The 27880-nt window shown below is 41.0% G+C and overlaps 3 protein-coding genes across 5 annotated transcripts in view; all 3 read right to left on the bottom strand.

Moving 5' to 3' along the window:
* LOC125884011 (type-2 ice-structuring protein-like) overlaps positions 1 to 26522 on the bottom strand; it is a 121057-nt gene extending 94535 nt beyond the window's left edge. Inside the window, exons 1-5 of one of the 3 annotated variants that reach the window (XM_049568710.1) lie at positions 7305 to 7518; positions 7115 to 7209; positions 660 to 716; positions 486 to 557; positions 375 to 407 (exon numbers count right to left, since the gene is read on the bottom strand). In XM_049568710.1, the coding sequence (XP_049424667.1) occupies positions 375 to 407; positions 486 to 546 (94 nt within the window). In that variant the 5' untranslated portion in view covers positions 547 to 557; positions 660 to 716; positions 7115 to 7209; positions 7305 to 7518. Of the gene's footprint in view, positions 1 to 374; positions 408 to 485; positions 558 to 659; positions 717 to 7114; positions 7519 to 26476 lie in introns of those variants that run through there. The other 2 variants (XM_049568709.1, XM_049568708.1) reach the window with 2 other exon arrangements.
* The window catches only part of LOC125884012 (ladderlectin-like), a 95772-nt gene that overhangs the window by 57226 nt on the left and 10666 nt on the right, over positions 1 to 27880 (bottom strand). The gene's annotated exons all lie outside the window — the stretch shown is intronic.
* Positions 24080 to 27880, bottom strand: part of LOC125884009 (ladderlectin-like) — a 33233-nt gene continuing 29432 nt past the window's right edge. Inside the window, exon 7 of the mRNA XM_049568706.1 lies at positions 24080 to 24374. Coding sequence (XP_049424663.1) covers positions 24304 to 24374 — 71 coding nt within the window. The 3' untranslated portion in view covers positions 24080 to 24303. The remainder of the gene's footprint in view (positions 24375 to 27880) is intronic.

Raw genomic sequence — 27880 nt, 5'->3', positions numbered from 1 at the left:
AGAAGCTACAACATGACATAACATTACATGACACAACATAAATATAATATACGTGACTTAACATAACACAATATTACGTAACAAGACAAAATAACAATACATCATCAATTCATATATATGTAATATAATATACAACATAAACATAAAAAACTGCAACAGAATACAAACACTGGAATACATAACATAGCCCTATATAAGTAATAAAAAGCAATATAAGGTAATAGGATATAAAATAAGATAAAGTTACATTAGCATCTGACACAAAGCTTTTATCAGGAGAAACTGCTCATTGACATTAAACACAGGTGAAGTCATCACAGCAGAGCATCATAACAACCACATTCTGTTGAAGTGAAAGTCTTAAAGCCACTCACCTGTTTCCTCTGGAGGAGTTTCCTCTGGAGGAGCTGGAAAGTTTGACACTGCAGTTATTGACTTGGACTGTTTGTGTTTATTAACATGTGGACCGTATGTATTACACTCACCAGCAGCTCTGGTCAGAACCATCATGGCACAAACAAGTGCAGACACAATCAGCATCTTCATGGTGACGATGACTACGAGAGACAGACGTGTTAGTGAGACTTGTTTAGGGAACAGCCGTACTGACTGTCAGTCCTGTGAATAAAAGTCAGAAGATGATAAAGTTTGGTGCAAACCTGCTGCAGCACTTTCTTCTCTTCTTCTCTTCGTAGTGTCTGTAGCCTCAGCGGACCCTGTGAGGATGTGCGGATGAAGATGATGTCAGTGCAACGCCGGGTAACCGATACAAAACAATCAAACAAGTCAGCCACTTGTCATGAGACACCATCATACCACAAAGTGTCAGGGCCATATCCAAGGCTTATTACTGGTTTAGTGGAACAGCTTTAAAATAACTCACAGGAAACAATGACAGTATCATCATATGTCAAATTAACATTCAAATGAAGGACGGGGGGGGGGGGGGGGGGTCCTTCCTCAGGTGAAGGAGTTTAAGTATCTCGGGGTCTTGTTCACGAGTGAGGGTAGGATGGAGCGGGAGATTGACAGGTGGATTGGGGTGGCGTCAGCAGTGATGAAGGCGCTTAACCGGTCCGTTGTGGTGAAAAGGGAGCTTAGCCAGAAAGCGAAGCTCTCAATTTACCGGTCGATCCAGTCCAACCCTCACCTATGGTCACGAGCTCTGGGTAGTGACCGAAAGAATGAGATCGCGAATACAAGCGGCCGAAATGAGTTTCCTCCGCAGGGTGGCTGGGCTCAGCCTTAGGGATAGGGTGAGGAGCTCAGACATCCGGGAGGGACTCGGAGTAGAGCCGCTGCTCCTCCACATCGAGAGGAGCCAGTTGAGGTGGTTCGGGCATCTGGTAAGGATGCCTTCCGGACGCCTCCCTTGGGAGGTGTTTTGGGCATGTCCAACCAGGAGGAGACCTCGGGGCCGCCCCAGAACACGCTGGAGGGATTACATCACCCGGCTGGCCTGGGAATGCCTCGGGGTTCCCGCGGAGGAGCTGATGGAAGTGGCTGGGGAGAGGACTGTCTGGGCTTCTTTGCTGAGGCTGCTGCCCCCGCGACCCGGACCTGGATAAGCGGAGGAAGACGAGACGAGACGAGACGATGAAGGACAAATTTTAACTGAACGTCCAAAAAACAGCAACAGAAAATACAAATTAATGTCTGTTTCCATCCATTAGTGTTGTGTGAATATAAGAAGTTGGTTAGTTTGACTCACAGGATGTAGACTGTGGTTATCAGCCTGCCATTAGCTGCCTATTTCAGACAGAGCTCAGCTCACATTCTCTTTGTGTTACCGTTTTCAAAATCCCCATCACTACATGAAACAACAACAACCTCCAAGCTAACAACCTACACACTAGTGATGGCCAAATGAAGTCTCAAGAACCATTTTCTTTATTTTCTGAACCCACTAGATGGTGCCCTCTGCAACCAAAGGTTGAAAACACACTGACCTGCAGTCTGAAGTCATCAAATACTGCTGCTTTGTCTGCGATTTTGGCGTCAGAAACCAAAAGCTACCTTTCATGGATGGCACGTATCATGACAGTATGATATGCGGCAGGACAATATCAGTTCATAACGCGGCTGGACACCACATGAGTATGATACACCTTTGGAACAGTGTAATACAAGGAGCTGGAAAGTCTCTATAGGGTGGGTCATAGGCATTTTTAGCCCATTTTTGAGCACCCCTAAATTGAATCCCAGCACTCCTAACATTTGAAAGATTTTTAATTTTTTTTTTTTTTACTGTATGTCAAAAGTGTCAAAACCATACAGTACTTGGTTGAAACGTAATATTTTAACAACCAAAATACAGCCCCCGGTGCTTTCCAGAACGAATTTGCATGGGTCTAGAAGTTTTCACATTTAAAAACTACATACAGTATTGGCTGATGTCACTAGAGTTGCAGGGTATACTGGTAGTGGTAGACCGCGGTACTAAAACTCCACAGTACACATGATAGTTCAAGTCCAATCGCAAGAGGGTGAGTGTCCATGCGCCGTCCCGGTGCGCGCTGGTCAATAACGGTGTGTGCTGGCCACCTGGCACTCAATATGCTGCTGTAGTGGTTTGTTTTCCAGACATGTGAGTATCTTTGAGCAGTGAAAGTTATTATTTATTTATTTTTACTTGTCAGTAATGATTTGTTTTCCACAGAGTTCTACGTGTGAGCATTTTACTGGCATTTGCGACTAAAAATAGATTTGAGCGAGCAAAATAAATCATTCAGCACGCTGTGGTAAGTACAGATTTCAACCAGCAGCAGAAATGAAATGCGAATCCTGCCAGTTGTGGGGTTGAATGGGGGTCACAGACAGGATACGGCATTCAAATACGCCGTCCATAGTGCTACGCGCCGCAACATAACGGCTTACCGGCGACAGAGAAGTCCGACTCCAGGTCCAGTACTTTCCTCTGTTGATTTCATGACTGCCCAGTAGTACCTGAACAGTCGAGCCGTGGAGGCACACAGGTATGTGTATGCAGAGGAGAACATAACATTTTACTTATGAAGGGACTGTTCTTTACTTGTCAGGGGAGGAGGGTGGCTGGTTGATTTTTATTTTATTTATTTATTTTATTTTGATTCCCCCTATGTTAATCACTTACTGATGCTGTTTTTGAAGTACGAATAAGTCAATAAGGAATTTATTCCATTGAAATATCATTGATGTATTATAGAAAAGTGATTTATCTTTTTATAAATGACAAAAGGCACATCTGCCTCATTTTTGCTGTGGTATCGTGATACTACTCAGAACCGTGATACTTTCACTGGTATCGTACCGTGGGTCCCAGTTTTGGTCCCGTGACAACACTAGATGTCACAACCATTCCATTCGGAGTCGCGCAGTGTGGCGGCTCGGGTGCCGCTTAAAAAAGTGTTCCATCACTTTTGGGAGTGGGGGAACACTGCTCTCTCAGAGGCCCAAAGTGTTCCCCCTACTTCTAATTTTACAAATTAAGCACTGGTTACAGGTGGTCAGTACCACTGTCCTCTGTTTGAATTGGAATGAGAGAAGCTAGCTGTTGTGTCATGTGCATGTGTTAATATTAAAGCCAAGGTGCTACTGACTAGCTGACTGGATGCCCATTAACATTATAACTCCTATTGTGACAAGAAGGAAAAAGGCAGAGACAAACATTGAAAAAGTCAATTACTGTTAATGTGTTAATGTTACATGTTTTGCATTGCATTTCAAATAAAAGTCCAAAAAATAAGTCCAAGGTCCATTTTTGGTATTTTTGGTACTCACTATAGGGGGCTGGTTTACTCCAGAAACAAACATACTGTGTGTATGTTGAGGAGCTGCTGTATCAAAATGAGTTGTCTTCCCCCAGAAATTAGGGTTACCATATGTTTCTTTTATGATTCCAACCCATTCCTCTTTTGTATTTGATGGTTTAGTCACAGACTTTCCCAAAAAGTGTTTTTCTTTCACAAATGTGGGAATGAAATTGAGTTAAAATGTACAAAACAGTGAAATTTATCTTGCCTGGCCGGGCAGCTCTCTGGGTGCTCAGCACCCCTAAACCTTTGATCCTAGATTGGCCCCTGGAGTGGGTGGGTCAAACAAACCCCAGACTTTGACCCACAAGGCCGATGTTTGCTTCCTACAGAGCCAAACCTTGATGTTTTTTCTAAACCTTTTCCCCACTCTGATACATCAAAAGCACCACCGGATACGTAGCGCTTAATATGTAGATGTGAAAGTCCACTGACAAACATCATATGCGACAATTTGGGATGAGGACGTGTTGGACTTGCCATCCCTTGAACTTTTTCTTTAAACCAAGCTCGCGTCTCGTGGGCACCAAGACAATTGCGATTTGTTTAAAGACATGGAAACAAGTCCAGACCTTTCTCTAGTGCTGACACATACAGTGCTGTGGAGATAGGTATTGCTACGTGAGACTGCTGCATGGGAGATAGGTCTGTGTTTTCTGATGGAGCTGGTAAAGTTGATGGTTGTGGTTTGTGAGGTAGATTGGGTTGTCAGCATCTACAAGTCACAGAGTAAAGGGATCAATCCTCACCTCCTTCTTTGCAGATGTTTAAGTGTCCTGAACAAGACACTGAACCCCTGCTGTGGAAGAAACTATAGCGAGAATAAGTGACGGTGGATACATGTACATAATATTCCTTTATTTGCCCTTATTCCACGAAGATACAATATTCCTACGAAGACTGTTTACTTGACTGATAAAACTGATCATCCTGCTAATATTCCTGTTTACATGCAGCCATGCTCACTCTGATTAACATGTCCTCATCACGTGCCTTTATCAGAGAGGTGATGCCAGTTGATGCACTGACCAGGTATAAATCTAATAACTCATCACAGATGGTTAGTCCACCATCAACTGGAGTGGAGTGAATTGATTTATGTGCAAAAGTCAAGAGGATGAAAAGGAGGCTGTCACTGTTGCTTGGTGTAATACGCCACAGCCCCTGCAGACCAGACCAGGAAACCCTGCCTACTAACGGTGTGGAAACTGTTTTCAGTTTTCTCATTTTTTCCCTTCTCTCTTTCGTGTACGGTGGCTGTTCAAGAGTGATGCCATGCGTGAATATCTACCCCGTTGACCACTGGTAACACTACTCATTCCATCATCGGTAAAGAGACATGAACCTTTTCCTCTCAACATAGGTGCTTTAAGTCTCCACCATATTCTCTAAATGATATCTAGAGGGTTACTCAGCCAGCCAAAGTAATATCCAGGAAGTACCCGTCCCTCCATAACAATGTACTTTAAACATATTTTATGATTGATGAATAGATCATTTTCTGTATATAAGAGCTGGTCTTTGGTTTTTGAACATCTACGCTCAGGCTGACACTGAGAAGGAAGAAGAGAAGATAATCCACCAGCAAGTTTGCTTCCCTTTATCTCTCTCTTTACCTCTTTTTACACCTCTGCACTGGCAGTAGCCCTGGACAGAGGCATTATGCTTTTAGGTTGTCCATGTGTCCATCCGTAAGTTCGTCTGTCCATTCTTGTGAACGCAATATCTCAAGAACGCCTCAAGGGAATTTCTTCAAATTTGGAACAAACGTCCACTTGGACTTAAGCATGATCTGATTGGATTTTGGTGGTTAAAGGTCAAAGGTCTCTTTGATCTTGCATCCGTTTTATTCTCATGACCAGGATATCTCAAAAACACCTTGAGGTAATTACCTGAAATTTGGGTCTGCTGATAGTGCCCTCGGCTCATCAGTGAGATCCACCCTTTGCTCCACCACAGAACCAGCCTCTTGCCCAAACTTGGTCATCAGTTATCTTTACAGTTAATGGTAAAACGTGACAGTGAAGAGTGCAGCGTTTAAGCCAAAGCTGAACATTTTTCATCTCTCTGTGACCAGAAATATAACAGAGACATGCATCGCTTAGTGAGGGCAGGTTGCTCAGGGCCTCATCATGCTGCTGCATGTCTGTAGTGGAGTGTAAATACACAGCACTCCTGAGTCTCATTACAGCGCCAGCCTCAGAAAAAACAAGCATGAATTCAAGTTTCAGTCTCCTAGGGCAGTAGTAGAAAAAGAAGAATTTCAGTTGTCCAAAATTTTCTTTAACTGACTGCAGCTGACAAATATACTGATCATTTCATCATTTTCAAAGACCCCAGACTGTCGCTTTGCAGCTCCCAGACTTCCCAGCAGAATGAAACCGGCTGGAACACAGTGGTGGAGGAGCGGTTGAGCCTGACTGCGACGTCCTTCAGGTGGCCCTCTAACGTTGGTTCTCTTAAGCTGCAGAGAGTTTCTGAGTTTGGCAAAAGAACCACTGTGACAAGTGCCTGGCAGCTGCTGGCTCCGATGAAACTTGGGTGGAGAGGCCAGTCGAATAGTCGCTCGTCTGATTTGTTATGATTACTCGCTTATCATAAAGTTGAAAACAATCTCGTTGGCCGTTCAATATTGTTATCAAAGTTATTATTAACGCGCATAAAAATGTTGAAATCGGCTGGCTTTGTCACCTCAGGTATAATGTTAATGAAGGCCGTCTCTTAGTTGTAGATAGGCTTATTACTTTATTTTGGAAGAAACTTAATGCTTTTTATTATACGAGATCATATACTTTAACATGTTACACACGATAGACACATACTCTTCCCATTATGGTCAGAATCAGTTTTTAACTGACTTCAAATTAACTTTAATACAATTATTATACACGTATCAACTGTTTCATAAACACACACTCTAGACTAACCTGCAGTTGCAATTAAACAAAATGAGAAGGCACATATTCATGAAAACAAGTTGATTAATCAATCCAACTATATTTTAACTCTAAATATAATATGGGATTCCTTAAAGGAACTCTCCTTAAAGGGAAATTTCGGTTTATTTCAACCCGTCTCCTATTGTCCTAAATTTGTTTCAAGTCACTAGTGACATAGAAATAATAGTTAGCGTGTTAGCCGTTAGCCTAGATACAGCCAGGGTGCATAGTAGCGTCAGACCTGTTAAAACGTAAGTGAACGGGCAACCTTCAAGTGCAAATTTAGTCCACTGAACAAGCTTTTTTTCTACAAAGACCGCCTCATATCGTTAGGATAAATATCAGAGAACATATAGAAAACGACATGTAAACGTGTTGTCTTACCTTACCGGTGTGTTGTCATGTTTGTTGTTTACCATTTAGCTAAGGCTGCAACCGGTCCCATTCCTTGCAACAGAGGTATTCCTCTTCTGTGGGCACTGGGGCACAGCATTCACAGGTAACGTTACACCACCAATCTCCAGAGCTAAATCCTTCCAGCAGCCATTCCTCCTCTGTCGTCCTCTAACGTTACCTGTTGCGCCTCTCTCTCTACTCCTCCTCCGTTCTTCAGTTTCACAAAGCTCTTCGTCAGTGTATTCTGGCTCAAATAAATAAAATAAAGTTATATCTCACAGCTATCTCATCACCACTCCATGCAACAGAAGACTTCCTGTTTACATCCACCAAACCATCATGTGCACTGTAGTTCCACAACTTGGATCATGGTTATATTCACTAAATAGTATTAGGCCAAAGAGTAACAGTAAGAGTGACAAAAACAGCCCCTTCTGTGGAACTGTTCAGAGGCTTTGATGTGCAGGGTGTAGCTGGTAAAGGGTGTTACTGATATTTACTCTGTGCAAACAAAGGTTAAAATATTTACTAAAGATGTTGTCTTAATAACTCTCACCTCTTCTCTGGGAATTCTCTCAGAGCTTCAGTGCAAAGCCAGAGAACAGATACAAATCATTCAAACAAGTGAGCCACGTGTCACGAGATTACCACCATCATACCACAAAGTGTAGTGTCAGGGCCATATCCAAGGCTCATTAGTGGAACAGCTATAAAATTACATACAAGAAACAATGGCAGTATCATCATTAGTCAAGTTTACATTCAAACACAGAGCAAATTTTAACTGAATGTCCAAAAAAAATCAGCTAAAGAAAATGCACATTAATGTCCGCTTCCATCCATTTGTGTTACTTCAAGTCCATGGTGCAGTTTACTTAACCTGTGCCTTGTGAACACAAAGCACTCCCGGTTCTCTTTGCTCTTTGCCATTGTAGTTAGCCATCTAGATCACAAGCTGTTGCACTGGGACGCCTGGAAAAACAGACAAAACCATGTCGACCTGTAACACTTGCAAGGACGCAGGACAAGGAGTGGTTTGGTCCACAGACGATACTGCACGTCTCCAGATGTGGGATGTAGAATACATCAAACGGCAACAGTCTACAGTGCACAGAAACATGACGGGTTTCCTTCAATTTTAAGTTCATCTGAAAGCGAGGGGTGTCATACGTAACAGCGCTGCAGTGAAAACAAAAGTATGTAACTATATACTGTATACAGGCTATAGTGTGAATAGAAAGAGGACTGAGGAACCATGAGAGCTGAAGTTGACCAGAAAGAGAAATGAGTCCTCTTTCAAATTAACTGACAATGTGAACACAAAAAGAACTGAGTCCCTTTTCTGTCGGTCCACTTTTTGGTGCACTTTAAGAGGACTGAGTTTGGTTTGTTTAAAAAGTCCTATATGTGAAAACACCCTAAGCTTACATTCTGACATTCAAACTGAATATGATACTCATCTCCCACACCATCATCATCACAGAGGTTTCTATCCAGCCCTTTATATCTTCCACTGACTTTAGGAATTCTGCTGATATTTACTCTAAAATTCAACCTGATCTCACAGAAATACGTGAAATGACCACAACCTCTTAACACTGCATTCCATGGTGGCAGCACGTGATGGGTTGAAATTACGTGCTGCCACCACGAAAACAATGCCAATGTAAAGTCAATTAGGATCCTCTCCCGTGATGGACACACGGATTCCCTGATTCAATCACGTCATGTCAACCTCGTTTTCCTCAATGATATCTTTAACATTCCTGTATACACACAAAAACGCGGAAGTGTTATTGATATTAAAACGGCAAATATATTCCTCTGTTATAATTTCCCACCAATAATAATAATAATGATAATAACGTGGTAATTCAGCTGTTCTAGATATTTTTTTAGCCTATTCAAATATTCAATTCCAAAAACACCGTTTCTAGAGAACTTGCTAAAATATCTGAAATGAACCATCATGCTTACTTTTTCTTAACATATTTCATCTAGGCGCAGTGTCATTACTAGTTCAGCTTTACTAGACATTTGATATATTCAGTAGATGTATCTTTTTACGACCCTGTTTTACAACAAGCTGCAAAAAACCTACCGTCCCAAAAACGCCGTTTTTAGAGTACTATCTAAAATAACTATGATTAGCCAACATCCTTGCTTTTTTTCTTAACATAGTTCATCTAGATGCAGTGTAATAACTAGTTCGGCTTTACTAGATATTAGATTTATTCAGTAGATCTATCTTTTTACAACCCTATTTTACAAGCCGCGAACGAACCTACTGTCCCAAAAACGCCATTTCTAGTGTATTAGCTAAAATATCGAAAATTAGCCGACATCCTCACTTTTTCTTGACATAATTCATCTAGGTGCAGTGTAATAACTAGTTCGGCTTTACTTGATATTAGATATATTCAGTAGATATATCTTTTTACGACCCCAATTAGAGCCCTACTTTGCAAATCAGAAGAACTACAACTATGTTGCTGATATGTATCAAACTGCATGGCGCAATCCCAGGGAACTGTAGTTTTTTAAAAATCTAAGTGTTTTTCCCAGATTTGGAAGTTGTAAATACTGAATTGAGAGTACACTGTGGACTTTAAGGGGATGGCAAACACACTTGTGTAATCAGATTTTAAATATCTAATTTCTAAATGGGTGAAAAATAATTTTATCCATATTTTAGCCATATCTGACAGCACCCTCAGTTGTTGACTACACTCACATGATAGCTGAGGTCAAGAGCTCTCTATAACAGTTGGTCCCATGTCTGTACCCCCTTTCGTTGCTGAGTTATAAGCCCTCAAACATGCACTGAGGTCAAGGTTCAAAGGTCAATGGCTGAAAGCAGGAGCCATGTAGAATCTTCATACTGACATGTGTTACTCTCCAGGTTGAGACCTTTCCAATGATGTATTTGGTTTAGCTCTATGACAAAGTTTAGATTTTTTCATTTTTTGGACACAAGCCATGCCAGGTGTAGTTTCAGAGAGCACTTTGAAGGCCCCGTGTATAAAATGAGTTTTGTTTGTTTCTTTGCTTGTTTTTTCCTTTTTTACTGTAGATAGTTACTAACATGAGTCATCCTCAGACAATACAATACTACTAAAAAGTAAAACCAATAATAACAATAATGAAATAAGCAAAATTAATATTAAAATTATATTGAAATTTTAAAATCTATTTACAGAGTGGAATGGTAGCCTAATAGATAACTTAGATAATATTTATTATTGTTTAGACACTTTATTATTGCTTAGATACTATTTAGCCTATTATTGTATTTACTTTTAGCATGTTCTACTTTTGAGTAATTTCCGAGAAGTTATGATTAAAAAAAAATAAAAAAATTACAGACTATGGAGACAACATCTTCAGTGTCTCACGTTAATTAATTAACACTATTTGTCGGCTTTTTATAATGCCTTTTTTTTTTTTTTGCTGCTGTCTCCAGTTGAGAGTGGTGATTTGCTAAATACATTCTAAAATAATAATTAGATTAACATTTGGTCTATAATATTGTTGGCTATATTACGCATTTTAATAAAAAAAAAACGGAAGAATAAAAGAAATAAACACCGAAATAATTACTTTTTTTTATTGATACTCCTCTCTGACACACACACACACACACACACACACACACACACACATAGAACACGCGATTGAATGAATGAATGAATGAATGAATGAATGAATGAACATTGGAAGTGGTTCAGCCGCAGTCCCGCCGGCTGGCGCGGTCACATTGAGATTCCATTTGTTTTTTATTACAAACAAAATGTTTTATATTGACCGTATGAATGGTTTCATTTTCAAATAAATATTTGGAAACGAAAATATGCTTTGGTGTACTTTTACAGAGTTTTGCAATATGTATATATCAAAATGTATAATTTTCAGCAGCGGTTTGTGTGACAGCTGCCACGGTCGGAGGTATAACCAGGGGGCAGCCGCTGGTTCTGTGGCGCTGGCTTGGGGTCCGCTCTCCCCTGGTGGAGTGGAGGGTGGCCGGGTTGCCAGGGGCAGACGGCTCCATGTGATGGTGTTTCCTCTCTGGTTCTTCCGTGCTCAGCCTTATTTTTATCTTCTTATTTATTTATTTATTTATTAGTGGCGTTTGGATTCAGTTACGGCAGACGGATGGCAATCTGAAATGGAATGAAGCCCACAGACGGCAGACAGTAGCTACAAAACAGTAGTGGAACGCGCCCCATCTGCCCACAGCACAATGCTCTTAAAGCTCTACGCTATCAAAAGCTGGCAAAATACATTGATTTTATTTCATGGCCTTGACATTAACCTGTCATATTGTTGAGTTATCAAGGACACTTTCATGTTTTTGTGTGTGTACAGGAATGTTAAAGATATCATTGAGGAAAACGAGGTTGACGTGACGTTGTTGAATCAGGGAATCCGTGTGTCCACCACGGGAGAGGATCCTAACTGACTTCACATTGGCATTGTTTCCGTGGTACTGGCACATAATTTTAACCCATCACGTGCTGCCACCATGGAATGCGGTGTTAAGAGGTCGTGGTCATTTCATGTATTTCTGTGAGATCAGGTTGCTAAAATTATAAATAGCCTGTCTGCACTTTTGCTTTTCATGCCACAAATACCTCTCCAGTTTAAACTCTTGATTAATTTCGACATATATACCACATGATGTCATATTTCTGGGATCTCGATTTAGAGAACGAACATTCAAACTCAATCATTTTTTGGAATGATACATGACATACCTCTTCAGCATCAGAGCCTCCAAGCCATGTCTGTGGATGCCCATGAGTTTTATCTTCTATCATCTTTTTAATCCCATGATACTCCTCAGCTAGATGTACAGACGCAAGGTTTGCACCCATGGACTGGCAGTTTAACTACAGAGGAGAGAAAAAAGGTAAAACATAGCTGCCCAGAAAGAAAACATGAGTAATAATAAAACACCAAAGCTACTAGAAAATGCCAAGTTACCAAGTGTAAAAGTGCAAACAAACAGAAAAAACTTAATTTAGAGGCAACAAATCCAAATCATCTTATACCTCAGCTCGAGCCCAAGACATGGATCGTGGAACAAAGAGGAAACAGCGGCCATTAATCAGATTCCAACCACCGGGGCAAGATGCTGATAGCTGGGGTGAAATTCAATAGCCTGGGTGACATTTTTAACAAACTGGGCCCATATTCACAAAGAATCCTAAGACTAAAAGTAGCTCTTCGTGACGTCATCAGGGAGGAGCCTAAGAGTGTCTTAAACAGAGAAGATGGCGGAAAGACAGAGAGGAAGGAGAGATATTCTCCGTATATTGAACGACAGTGATTTAATAAGACACTACCGGCTTGATCGTGCAGGGATAATGTTTGTGGTTGACCTCATCAGGGATGAGCTCACTTTTCCCACCCAGCGTAGTAATGTAATAACGCCTAAGATGAAGGTCATCACAACATTGCAATACCTGACTACGGGAAAAATGCAACAGTGTAGCAGTGATGACTTGGGTCTGTCACAACCCTCTGTCAGCAGAGTGGTCAGTCAGACCATTACGGCGCTTTCACAGCCTTGTATTGTTGCGCTTCTCACACTCGCTTGTGCGTAAAAGGAGAGGGAATGACACATTGATTTGTCGGGCAATGCACTCCCAAGTCTGCCTCTTCCCTTGTGCCGTGATCCCGGGACCGAATTTCCCAACTCCTTTGTTCTCCTCCACGAGTTGTGTCAACAGCAGGCACTGCTCTTCTGTCCAGTTCGGCTTTCTCGTTCTTTTTTTCTCCATTTCATCCGTAGTTTTGGTCATTCTGCCAAATCAAAACGCTTTTTACAAGGAGGCCAGCAATCACAGTAACTGCTGACAGCTGAGTCTGCGTCCACCATTAATATCAAATAGATTAAGTAGTAAAATTACCAGCATGGCGAGTAAACATAACAAGCAAATCAATATGATAATCGGCATGTGAATGAGGTGCGTTCAAACATTTTGAAGCTGTGTAACAATTAATTTAATTTTGCTGAGTTTCATCATCATGACGTAACATCATTTTCACGATTACACATTTCTTACTACAGTCTAAGTTCTATGATCGGTTCATTTCACTGTCCATTCATTACTAGGAGCGCTGTTTTTTTTTCCTTTTTGTAACAACCAATCACAGCTTTTAGAAGACTGTGTTATACCTAGCAACAGGGTCAACCACACCTCCTCACTAAGATAAAAGTTTCTGTCCCCTCCTTGCTCAGAGTTGCTCTCAGAAACTTCCTGAATCACTCTTAAGCTACGATTCCTTGCTAGGAATTTTTAGGCTAAGTTAGGAGCTCTCTGAGAGGACTCTGAGAATCTTTGTGGTTACGGGCCCTGGTGCTTAAAGGGATAGTTCAGGTTTTTGGACATGAAGTTGTGTGAAACGCTGACCATCTGTAACTCTGATGTGATGGTGTCACTACTCTCAACGAGTCTCCTGCTCTGAGAAATGGCCCGTAGCTTACCGGAGAAAAAGTAGTTCTGAAGATATACAGGGAACACGTAACCAAAAACATCCCCGCATTACGTCAGACCTTGCTGGGGACTATTTTCTGGCCAGTATCACTCCACCGTGCAGGCCTGCAAGACAGCACGCCAACAGAAATCAATAAGACAGTTCATCACCACGCCGTGCAGGTGCGCAGGATAGCAACGGCTAACGAAAACTTCATCGGCTGTTTCCAACAGAGAACCAGTAGGCTATTATTAGTGAGGAAGAAGATGTACTAGCCCTATATATACCTACTACTACAGCGCAAACACCGGCTCAGGCTCATGACACACAGTCGTCAGCTGCTGTAGGTAAACAGAGGAATACCAAAATGGTGCCAACTTGTGATTTTCCCAGCTGTGGGAATAAAAACATCGCCAGCTCCCAATTTCATCAGTTTCCTGTTACAGATGTAACCCGTAGGCAACTTTGGCTTGTGTCAATTGGGATGAACCTCGCTACCAAGCCGGTGACGGTGAAGCAACTGCGCGTATGTCAGGCTCACTTCAGCTGCCCACAGATCCTGACGGACGGAGAAAACGCAATTTCCGCACTGCTGTGCCCAAAGAGAGATATATTACTTAATACCAGTAACTGATTGTCTGTAAAACAAAATGTTTGATTGAACTATTAGCCTGTTGTGTTGTGGAGAGTAAATTATATGCGGCCTCGTTTTACCGTCGGCATTTAGTTTATTATATTAGGCGAACTGCTAAATCCGTGACATGAGTAATCAATCACATAGAAATGTGAATTCATATGTGATTACGACCAGTCTCTGCTTTGTTCTGGTGGTGGGTTCGCCAAAGTTGCCTACAGGTTACATCTGTAACAGGAAACCGATGAAATTGGGAGCCGGCGATGTTTTTATTCCCACAGCTGGGGAAATCACAAGTTGCCACCATTTTGGTATTCCTCTGTTTACCTACAGCAGCTGACGAGGGTGTGTCGTGAGCCTGAGCCGGTGTTTGCGCTGTAGTAGTAGGTATATATAGGGCTAGTGCATCTTCTTCCTCACTAATAATAGCCTACTGGTTCTCTGTTGGAAACAGCCGATGAAGTTTTCATTAGCCGTTGCTATCCTGCGCACCTGCACAGCGTGGTGATGAACTGTCTAATTGATTTCTGTTGCCGTGCTGTCTTGCGCACCTGCACGGCGGAGTGATACTGGCCAGAAAATAGTCCCAATCGATAGCAAGGTCTGACGTAATGCAGGGATGTTTTAAAATTATTGAAATAGTCCAACAAAACACATGCATACTTTTTGTAGCTTAAAACCTTTTGGTTACGTGTCCCCCGTACATCTGCAGAACTACTTTTTCTCCGGTAAGCTACGGGCGATTTCTCAGAGCAGGAGGCTCGTTGAGAGTAGTGACACCATCACATCAGAGCTACAGATGGTCAGCGTTTCACACAACTTCATGTCCAAAAACCTGAACTATCCCTTTAAGAAAGCGAAATCCATTCGTATGGACGATACTCATCCTCTCAGCCAAGAGTATAAGCTGTTTCCCTCTGGCCTGCGCTTAACTGTCCCCCCGGCCACTAAAAACAGGTTCTCCTTTGTGCCTACCACCATCCGGGCTTTAAATGCCACGGAGAGGAGGAGGTAGTTGCTGATATGTTCATGTATCTGTGCTTGTTCAACCGCTTTACTTATTTATTTATTTATTATCCCGATTTTACCTGTCATGCGTTGAACAACGTACACTTGGCTTACCTGTTGCATTTTGCTGCTCATGCCCGTGTGTTTTATGTGATTTGTGTGATTATGTCATCGTCTGCTGCAAATCAAATTTACCCTTTAAGGGACAAATAATAAAGTGAAGTGAAGTGAAGTGAAGTGAAGTGATCTCTCAATGACGTGATGCTCTCTTGAGGAAGACAAATAGAGATGAGGTAATATTGAGTCTCCAGACAAAGTGTAAAGCAGTTAGGAAATACGTATTCACCTTCTTGAATTACTTCCACTGTCCCGTGTTCATCCTTCACCTCGGACAGAGCTGAACAGTTAAACACAGCAGTTAGTGATTATTTCCATCGAGTCGCTGGATATAAACAGATGCACAGAATGTGTGTTTGTCGTTTTGCTCACACACACATTGTTAACACTCACCAGCAGCTGTGGTCAATGCCATCATAGCACAAAGAAGTGCAAACACAGTCAGCGTCTTCATCGTGGAGATGATGCAGATCTCAAAGTTGATAATTACCTTCAACAAAGAAAAACAGACATGTCAGTAAAACTTCTGAAACAGCTGAGCTGCAGTGACTGTTGTCCTCTTCTGAATGAGAGAAAAAAGAAACATAAAACTGGAATTTTGAATTGTGATGTCACAGTGAAGATGACCTTTGACATTTTGGATTTAAAAATGTCATCACTTTGGTATTTTATTGTGTTACACGTTTGTGTGAAATTTTGTCATAATTAGGTATGAACCCTTGACTAAAACATGTTTTGTGAGGCCACAGTGACCTTGACTTTTGACCACCAAATTCTCATGAGGTCATCATTGAGTCCGAGTGGATGTTGGTGCCAAATTTGAGGAAATTCTCAAGATATCATGTTAATGAAAATGAGACAGATGTAAGGTCACAGAGACTTTGACCTTTGACCACCAAATCTAATCACTTTATCCTTGAGGTCAAGTGGACGTTTGTGCCAAATTTGAAGAGATTCCCTCTAGGTGTTTTTGAGATATTGCATTCATGAGAATGGACAGACAGATGGACAGATGGACCCACAAACATAACATGCCGGCACGGAGGCATAAAAAGAGGTAAAGAAATAAAGCAAAGCAAACCTTCTGGTGGATTATCTTCTCTTCCTCCTTCTCAGTGTCAGCCTGAGTGTTGATGCTGAACAAGCCCAAGACCAGCTCTTATATACAGTGAATTATCTATCCATCAGTCATAAAACATGTTTAAAGTACATCAGTTTACTCCACCCTAAATGATGATGGGTTAACCATCTGTAAAATGTTATTAGATTTACAGCTGGTCAGTGCATCAGCTGGCATCACCTCTCAGTCTCCTATTTACTTTGGAGGCTTGAAGGGTGACAGTTTGCCACCTGCAAGCTGTAAGCAGTTAAATATAAACGGCTAATATAAACAGATACAGCTAAACGTTTTAGGACTTGTCTTAAATTACAATTAATACCACAGGACAACTTGTTTCGCTTTGACAAAATGGAAGGCATCCTTTAAATTTGGCAAATATGGAAGACACTGGGTACATTTACATGCTTACTAAAATTCCACTATTATTTGTAATGCAACAATATTTTGAACTTGATGCGGGTCATGTAAACAGAACATCCTCTTACAGATTCCAAATTTGGTGTCTTTTCAGATTAAGCATTTTCCGATTCAGACATGTGGGATTTGCTGCTGTTATTCAGGTTATAAGAGCATTCTTTGGACATGTAAACAGCACATTCAGAATATGCATCTCAATTGGGATTTTTGCTGCAGTTTGCGACACACGGCCTGTTGTCGGTTAACAAACCAACAGTTTCCAAGGTTAGTGTGGAAATGCATTGCCAAAAGAAAAGCCCATATTTCTGGTAGGAAGAATAAACACACCTACTTTGTAACATTATAAAAGACTTGGATATGAGCAGGTTCTTGGATATATGCAAATATCACAACACCCAGCTTTTCAAGAAGATGGCTGAAGAACTGAAAGGGAGAGGCTGTGCTCGCACGGTCCCACAGGTCCCACAGGTCCACTGCAGGTAGGAAACTTTAAAAATCCTGTTTTGATGCCAAGATGCAACGTGATTGATGTGATAAAGGCATGTGATAAGGACATGTAAACCTGAGTAATAGGAGAATATTCATTGTCATTAGTCATGTAAACAGCTTTGAAGTAACTTATTCTATCTGTCTTTCTCTTTTATGCCTCAGCAGGGGTTCAGTGTCTTGCACACTTTAACATCTGAAAAGAAGGAGGTGAGGATTGATCCCTTTACTCTGCGACCTGTAGATGCTGACAACCCAATCTACCTCGCAAACCAGAACCATCAACTTTACCACCTCCATCAGAAAACACAGACCTGTCTCTCGTGCAGCAGTGTCACGTAACACTAATGGATGGAAACGGACATTAATTTGTATTTTCATTTGCTGTTTTCTTTTTGGGCATTCAGTTAAAATTTGCTCTGTGTTTGAATATAAACTTGACTAATGATGATAATGTGATTGTTTCATGTATGTAGTTTTACATCTGTTCCACTAATGAGCCTTGGATATGGCCCTGACACTACACTTTGTGGTATGATGGTGGTAATCTCCTGACACCTGGTTCACTTGTTTGATTGTTTCGGATCTGTTCCCTGGCTTTGGACTGAAGCTTTGACAACATTTTGGAAGAGGAGATGAAACCCATTGAGACAACATCTTTGGTAAATATTTTAACCTTTGTTTGCACAGAGTAAATATCATCAGCACCCTTTATCAGCTACACCCTGCACACCGACACAGTTCTGCACATCTGCACCTTGATGCCACCGAACATCACCAGAATTGCACAAAATCAACTTCTCACATTCCTTTAGTTGTGTCAAGCGTCAGGTTTGTGATCTCTGAATTTTCTGCTGCCACCCCATGACAAACAGTGTTATGTTTGGGACTCAGAACTACAAACAGCAGTACTTCCATCTCTGTTAATCCAGATGATACACAGACATGCTGGCATCCTTTTAAAATACTTTTTTTTCCATAGAAAGCAGTCCTAATGGAAACTGCTCACAGCTGTCATGTTTCCATTCAACTGTCGACTTTAAACACACTTTTGAAATATTGATAAAAAGAAATGTAAATGAGGTTTTGAGCAAACAAGTGAATATATGCAAAGCATAGTTTAATTGTAAGCTGGCAGCCTATACTGCGCTTCACACATGGCTGTAATACACCGGTAAACAGAGTAGAGGAAGTGGAGGCTGTGAACCAGAATCAGAAGAAGTTGCTTTGGCCATCTAACCCCGGCGTTCCCAACCTTTTCCATCAGGGACTTCTTTTCTATCATTGAGTAAACTGAACCACCCCTGACTAAGTGACATATTTATGGATATTTCTTATTATATTCAATGTTTAACAACAACATAACAACTGTACAATTAACCAAAGTACTGAATACAATAACTGCAGGAAGTTTGTGAATATTAAATCAGGGATGAGTTTTCCTGTCTGTAACTTTTAACACAGAACAAATTGTTTTTTATTTGTTTTTTACACACTTTATCGGCCTCTCCTGATGAATTCAGTGTTTTCTTCCTCCTGATGCTTGGCCGTTATTCTGTTTGCTTTTTGGTTGTTTTAACCACCGGCTTTTCCAATGCAGGGTGGAGCTCTTAAACAGAAAGTGACAGCTCTGTGAATATAGCTTGTGTTCATCAGGTCATCACGCTTCAAGGAATGGAACACATCCTCATCCCAAGTCGTCACGTATGGCGTTTTGTCAGTGGACTTTTACGTCTACATATTATGAGCTAGGTATCCTTTGGCATCTGCTGTTGATGTTGCGAAAGGGGATGTCAACCAAAGCACATGTTTAGGTTTAAAAAGAGCATCAAGGTTTGGCTCAACAGGAGGCAAAAACTGGCCTCCCAGGTGAAAGTGCGGGTTTGTTGGATTCATCCACCACCCTCCCACCTGCCCTACAGGTAGCCTTTGGTGTCGGCGTCTGATGCTGAAATCGCAGACAAAGCAGCAGTATTTGATGACTTCAGACTGCAGTTCAGTGTGCTTTCAACCCTTTGCTGAAGATGGCGCCATCTAGTGAGCTCAGAAAATAAAGAAAATGGTTCATGAGACTTTATTTGGCCGTCACTGGTGTGTAGGTTGTTAGCTCAGAGGTTATTGTTGTTTCATATAGTGATGGGGATTTTGAGAACAGTAACATGCAAATAGAAAGGAAGGTGAATTCTGTCTGAAATAGGCAGCTAATGGCAGGCTGATAACCACAGTCTACATCCTGTGAGTCAAACTAACCAACCTCTTATATTCACACAACACTAATGGATGGAAACGGACATTAATTTGTATTTTCTGTTGCTGTTTTTTGGACATTCAGTTAAAATTTGCTCTATGTTTGAATGTAACTTTACTAATGATGAGAATGTGATTGTTTCATGTGTGTAGTTTTACATCTGTTCCACTAAACCACTAATGAGCCTTGGATACGGCCCTGACACTACACTTTGTGGTATGATGGTGGTAATGTCCCGACACCTGGTTCACTTGTTTGATTGTTTCGGATCTGTTCCCTGGCTTTGCACTGAAGCTTCGACAACATTTTGAAAGAGGAGATGAAACCCATTGAGACAACATCCTTGTTTAATATTTTAACTTTTGTTTGCACAGAGTAAATATCATCAGCACCCTTTATCAGCTACACCCTGCACACCGACACAGTTCTGCACATCTGCACCTTGATGCCACCGAATGTCACCAGAATTACACAAAAACAACTTCTCACATTCCTTCAGTTGTGTCAAGCGTCAGGTTTGTGATCGCTGAAATTTCTGCTGCCACCCCATGACAAACAGTGTTATGTTTGGGACTCAGAACTACAAACAGCAGCACTTCCATCTCTGTTAATCCAGATGATACACAGACATGCTGGCATCCTTTTAAAATACTTTTTTGTTTTCATAGGAAGCAGTCCTAAAGGAAACTGCTCACAGCTGTCATGTTTCCATTCAGCTGTCGATTTTAAACAAACTTTTGAAATATTGATAAAAAGAAATGTAAATAGGTTTTGAGCAAACAAATGAATGTAGGGGAAATACCTTTTTGAGAATGTTTGCACTCGTAATAAATTTTGTGGCACCACCCTCTTCATGTGGGAAGCGACTAATCAAATTAATAAATCCGTAAACCAATTATTAATTCTTCAGCATGCTTATCAATAATAAATCAATCTCAGTATCTGGGTTATGAATTCTCCATACAGGGATCTTAGTTCCTGCTCAAAAGAAATATACACAGACAACAACTTGGTGGTAAATGAAGATTTATTTAGGCTAAATGTGTAACAACTGAATAAATGAATAGCAAATGATAATAATATGACACAACACAAAATCAACAATATATAGGATATAGATGGATTGAAATGAAAAGTAACACTCGTGTCAGTTATTTAGTTTGGCGATAGTGAGAGAGTATGTGACTATAGATAAATTGGGAACGCAGGGATGCGCAAAATATTTATGTAAGGAATCCTAAATGAAGATTAAGATAATTAAATCTCCTATTCGACATCAGCTCTTACCACTGCCCAGCGGGTCACTTGGGAGGGAAATTCGTTGCCTCCTTTCTTAGCAGCAAATCATGCAGACCTTTCTCCTCAGGACCCCCGGCTTCACTTCACGGCCTTCCGGCAGGGTGATACAAACTGGAACGCAGCAGTGAGGGATGGTGGAGCCTGGTGGCAGTGTCCTGTTGGTGGTCCTCACCGTTGGTTTCTTTACGCTGCAGAAAGTCTCTGGGTTTGGCACAAGAACCACTGTGATAAGTGGTTGGCAGCCGCTGGATCTGATGAATCTTTGGGTGAAGAGGCAGGTTGAACAGGCGCTTGTCTACCTTGTGATGATTACTTGCTTATTAGAAAAATGAAAGCAATCTCATTGGGCATTCCATATTGCTATCAAAGTTATTATTAATGTGCATAAAAATGTTGAAAACACTGAAGATAAAAGAAAACTGGATAAGCAAAATTTAAAAGTTTAAAATAACTTTGATCATGAGCACTACAGAGTTATGCAGGAACCAAGTACAAAAGCGTAAGAAAAATGTAAGAAAGAAAAAGAAGAGAGCCAAAAAAACGAAAAGAAGAGATCAAAAAAGAAGAGAGAGATGTGCCGAGCCCACTTATTTTTATCCGGCCAAAGTGGGCAGGTTTGTTAAGGCGGTCTTCTTAGTCATAAAATAGGATTATTACTTTATTTCAAAAGAAACTTAATGCTTTTTATTATACGAGATCATATACTTTGACATGTTACAAGCGATAGGCACATACTCTTCCCATTATGGTCAAAATCAGTTTTTAACTTCCAATTAAAATGAATACAATTATTATACCGCATGTATCAGCAAAGTACACATATAGACTGCTTCAAATACACACACTCTAGACTAACCTATAGTTGCAACATATGATGAAAACAAAATGAGGAAGCACATATTCATGAAAACAGGTTGATTAATAAATCCAACTATATTTTAACTCTAAATATAGAATGGGGTCCTTATGGGAACCCACTTTAACTACCATCACAAGATGGCAGTATGGCTCCATGTTAAATGAGGGATTAAAATATTTATTTTGTAATTCCCTTAATTTTTGCCTTATGAAAATAAGAAAAGCATCATTCAACTAACAAACAAGAATTATGCACATTTACAATGTTATAACATAGATAAAATGTATAATTTCACTTCCAACAGACATATCAGGTTTGTCACACAGAAACATTTGGTAAGAGAGGGGAGGGCGTGATTTCCGGGGTGATGCGAGGACACATCTTAGAAAGCATTGTCTTAAGATCCTAGCTTGGGTCGTTAATCAAACGTGTTGCGTTGCCCCCAGGGTGGATCCTTTTAAAAGATGACATTTGGAACTTTGGGGGGATCTCAAGTGAACTTTTTACCTCTTTTTGGCCTAAAGATGGCTGAATGAAGTGCTTGTCAAGACTGGGGTGATACAGGGGTTGAGTCCTAAACATCTGACCCTCCGGTGGCTTCTTGTAGTCTGTTCATTGATAATAATGGTTCAAGGGAAGTCCAGAAAGGGGTCAAAGGCTTCATTGGAAGTTGGCAGCCTATACTTCGCTTCACATATGGCTGTAATACACCGGTAAACAGAGTAGAGGACGTGGAGGTTGCGAACTGGAATCAGAAGAAGTTGCTTTGGCCATCTAACCCCGGCGTTCCCAACCGTTCCTGTGAGGGACTTCTTTTCTATCATTGAGTAAACTGAACCACCCCTGACTAAGTGACATATTTATGGATATTTCTTATTATATTCACTGTTTAACAACAACATAACAACTGTACAATTTACCAAAGTACTGAACACAATAACTGCAGGAAGTTTGTGAATATTAAATCAGGGATGAGTTTTCCTGTCTGTAACTTTTAACACAGAACAAATTGTTTTTTATTTGTTTTTTTACAGTCATACACACTTTATCAGCCTCTCCTGATAAATTCAGTGTTTTCTTCCTCCTGATGCTTGGCCATTGTTCTGTTTGCTTTTTGGATGTTTTGACCACGTACTTTTCCAATGCAGGGCGGAGCTCTTAAACAGAAAGTGACAGCTCTGTGAATTTCGCTTGTGTTCATCAGGTCATCACGATGTCCTTCTCCTGTGAGATTTCTTTTAAGTTTGTGTCTTTGATCATAATGTAACTTGGAAATATTAACATAATTTCATTTAGTTTTCCTCACAGAAATGAATGAAATCCTTACATAAAGGCCTACTGTATGTTTTTTGAGTTTTCTTACACCCCTTAAAATCGAGATTCTGTAAGTCTTGTCTTGATCAGCATTCACACCTAAGTCAAACGTCTCTGCAGTAGTAACAGGTATTTATCGGCTCCAGCTTCAGTCGGCACTGATGGAAACACCCAGGTAAACATGTTAATTTTAGTCCCTGAACCGGCAAGATGCAACAACACACCACCACAAAACACTGTTCGTCTCCGCCCAAGCAGCACTCAAACATTAATTCACATGAGTCTGCACCGAGTTTGAAAGACAGACTAAATAAATAAGAGATTTATAATGAAAAGTAATCATTGTAAAGTTTTCTCAGGCCTCCATGCTGCTTTCTGCTGTTCACTAACCTGTTGTCCGGCATGTTTGTGAAGTCACACGTGACAAATAAAATCCCCACAAACAGAAAGGCATACTCGTCTGCTGCAGAGCTGTGTACACGGTACTGGCCTACTGGCAATACAAGAGGAGTCTATAGCCTATTTTTGCTGGGTTTTCCAGTGTTTAAAAAAACATGTACACACTCTAATTTTGGTGGAAAAGAGGTATTAGTTAGGTATTGACCTCTGCAGGAATCAGCACCAGTTGGTGGCACCAGTGAGTTCAACTAAATGGTGACACATTGTTGCAAACAGGAAGCTCTTTGAACGTTTAGGATGATGTAGCATTAGTGCTGTTTCCTTTTTTCTGTTGGTGACGGACAAAAGGAGGCTACAAAGGTGAGTGCAACACCCCACATGTCATTTTGTGTTATTTAGTGCTTCACTCTGAGGTGTATAAGGTGCAGTGTGTACAGCCACGCTGCAGTAATAGATAGATTTATGACAGACCAGTTTGTTTGGATGCTTGAGCCTTTAATTTTGCATAAGACAAGAAAGAAGAGTTTACAGAATATATGTAGATTTGTGCTAAAGCATTCTTTTCATAACACATTCAGTCTGCTCTCATTAAAGGCACAAGGCCTCAGAGACAGTCCAGCTCCTGTTTATGTCACTTGTCGCTTCATTCCTTCAGTAGCGTTACAGCGATAGCAAAGACAAACTCAGCTCACATGTGAGACTGAGGGTGTGAAGAAAGATGTATATGAAAGCATGCGCACAACACAAGTGTTTGTGCTTTTAATGGGTTCTTCATGTCTCTGTGTCAGACCTGGAATCAGCATCTCTCCCTGACACAGACAGACGGTAACTGGCGGGTGCATTGGAGGTCATCCCAGCACTTCTTAGCTGCAAGAAAAAAAATAAAGAGTTTGTTGAGTCAGTGAATGTGACACAAACAAAAACCTCAGACTGTTGATGTGATCAGTGACTCCTAACTGATTCATCATGAATAATTTGAACAATAAAAACTGAATGTCATTAATTGGAGAGGGCTGCTGTCAGACAAAGAAAATCTTGGTCAACTAAACTCATCTTATTCTTCAGGCAGCTGATTGGTCGCTGGGAAGAAAATCTTCATGTTATCTCTAGATGAACTAAATCTACCTGGCAGTGTTGTGTGTCATCCAAAGCATTTTGAAGCTGCGACCAGCAGCTCTATCTCGCTCTGTCGGTTTCACAAAATGTCTCCACTGTTTGGTGGTCACAGTTTTTGCCCTAGGAGGTTGAAATTCAGTGTGGAGGTCGCAGCTATCGTGAATTCATGCTTGTTTTTTCTGAGGCCAGCGCTGTAATGAGACTCAGGAGTGCTGTGTGTTTACACTCTGCTACAAACCTCAGTGTCATTATGAGGCCCTGAGCGTCTTCACTTTTCTTCACTAAGCCATGCATGTTGCTGTTTTCTCTCTGGTCACACAGATTTGAAAAATGTTTAACTTTGTGTAAAACACTGCCCTCGTCACTTTTTACCATGGACTGTAGAAGGAATGGACGTAGCTACAGTGACGTCACCCATTTGTTTGTGGTTTTGAAGCCTCATGTTTGACACATCAGCCGTCACCATCTTGGTTTTTTGGAGCCAGAGGTGAACATAGTTGGGCAAGAGGCTGGCGCTGTGTGAGTGAGGTGCGTGGATCTGACTGAGAGGCCGAGGACACTATCAGCAGACAGTCTGTCACTCAAAGTGGTCGGCTCTTAATGATGTGGCTATTGCTGGCACAGAGCCATAAAAATGCTTTGGTCGACACACAGTCTTATGACAGTAACACCAGTGACTGTCCGACCAATGAGAATTTGGAGGGACAAGAGCACATCAACCAACTGACCAGAAGATGTCAGCACGATATATTTCTGAGTTAACTCACTGTATTCCTTCCTATTTTATCATTAGCATCACTGCTACAGTTAGCACGATGTTGTTTTACCTGAGACATTCATCTGCAGACAATTCTGCCTGCCGCCATGGTTATTAGGCTGCCCATGACACCATCTCCGGTAGTTGAAAGATGTGCCATCACTCCAGAACCAGTAATGCTCCTGGAAGAAAGAACATTACAAAACATTACATAAAATTGAGAAAATGTGGACAAAAGTTGTTGTTTTTTTAAAAGAACATTAAAAAAAAGATTCTATACACCCTGTGCCCACACACACATAGTGGTGTGCTTAGTCACTGAAAAGTCACAAAAGCATAGTTTATGTAAGAGTAATGTGATACCATCTTTTATAACAGCTTGACCATAATAATAAATGATAGTAATTATAGTGTTTGCTCACATTAAACTGAAATATAATAGATACATAATGTAGTGTAAAATGTAATTAAACAGTATAAAATGTTGACACAATGTGGTACAATATGTTAATATGTTAAACTAGTCCAAACCCACTGAGTGCACAGTTGCCCACGTACAGTGTCACATGGTGTGTGTTTGGGATACAGGTCATAGGAAACTGCAGATTAAATACTCAACTGAACCCATTAAGAAGAGCAATGTATTCAGACAGAGTTCACATCCTCCCATGACCCTCTACCACTGTGCCAAATTTCACATGGATTGACCAAGTCAGTGAGAAGGAAAACGTGGAACACACACACACACACACACACACACACACTGACAGGGTTTTTGTCATTATATAGTAAGATATGTATTTGGTGTGTAATATTTCCAAGTTGTGCAATGATGAATAAAATACCTCTTGTGCATCAGAGCCTCCAATCCAAGTCAGTGTATTCGAATGACTGGCTCTCAAAATCACATCCTGAATGGCCTTGTACTCCTCGATGTTGTGAACAGACGCAAGGTTTCCACCCAGGGACTGACAGTTTCTCTACAGTGGAGACAAACAGAGAGACAGACGTGTTACTGAGACTTGTTTAGGGAACAGCCGTACTGACTGTCAGTCCTGTGAATAAAAGTCAGAAGATGATAAAGTTTGGTGCAAACCTGCTGCAGGACTTTCTTCTCTTCTTCTCTTCGGAGTGTCTGTAGCTTCAGCCTGTGAGGATGTGCGGATGAAGATGATGACCAGTTCTTATACACTGTGCAGACAAAGGTTAAAATATTTGCCAAAGATGTTGTCTTAATAAATGTCAGTCCTTCCTTGGAACTTCTCTCAATACTTCAGTGCAAAGCCAGAGAGCAGAACCAAAACATTAAACAAGTCAGCCATATCAAGACACGCCATGATACCACAAAGTGTCAGGGCCATATCCAAGGCTTATTACTGGTTTAGTGGAACAGCTGTAAAATAACTCACAGGACACAATGACATTATCATCATATGTCAAATTTACATTCAAATGCAGTGCAAATTTTAACTGAACGTCCAAAAAACAGCAACAGAAAATACAAAATAATGTCTGTTTCCATCCATTAGTGTTGTGTGAATATAAGAAGTTGGTTAGTTTGACTCACAGGATGTAGACTGTGGTTATCAGCCTGCCATTAGCTGCCTATTTCAGACACAATTCACCTCACATTCTATTTGTGTTACCGTGTTCAAAATCCCCATCACTACATGAAACAACAACAACCTCCAAGCTAACAACCTACACACTAGTGACGGCCAAATGAAGTCTCAAGAACCATTTTCTTTATTTTCTGAGCCCACTAGATGGCGCCCTCTGCAACCAAGGGTTGAAAGCACACTGACCTGCAGTCTGTAGTCATCAACGTCGTCAGAAACCAAAAGCTACCTTTCATGGAGGTATGATATTCTGCCCGGTGGCCGGATGGCACCTACTGTATCATGACAATATGATATGCGGCCGGACAATATCAGTTCATAACGTGGCTGGACACCACATGGGTATGATACACCATTGCACTGTTGCTTGGTGGAATACCCCACAGCCCCTGTAGATCAGACCAGGAAACCCTGCCCACTAATGGAGTGACACCTGTTTTCAGTTTTCTCATTTTTTCCCTTCTCTCTTTCGTGTACGGTGGCTGTTCAAGAGTGATGCCATGCGTGAATATCTACCCCGTTGACCACTGGTAACACTACTCATTCCATCATCGGTAAAGAGACATGAACCTTTTCCTCTCAACATAGGTGCTTTAAGTCTCCAGCATATTCTCTAAGTGATATCTAGAGGGTTACTCAGCCAGCCAAAGTAATATCCAGGAAGTACCCGTCCCTCCATAACAATGTACTTTAAACATATTTTATGATTGATGGATAGAGCTGGTCTTTGGTTTTTGAACATGTATGCTCAGGCTGACACTGAGAAGGAAGAAGAGAAGATAATCCACCAGCAAGTTTGCTTCCCTTTATCTCTCTCTTTACCTCTTTTTATGCCTCTGCACTGGCAGTAGCCCTGGACAGAGGCATAATGTTTTCGGGTT

Source organism: Epinephelus fuscoguttatus, linkage group LG23, assembly GCF_011397635.1.
Source record: "Epinephelus fuscoguttatus linkage group LG23, E.fuscoguttatus.final_Chr_v1".
NCBI lineage: Eukaryota > Metazoa > Chordata > Actinopteri > Perciformes > Serranidae > Epinephelus > Epinephelus fuscoguttatus.
Note: the sequence above shows the minus strand (reverse complement) of the source record. Positions and strands in the feature narration are given on the sequence as shown.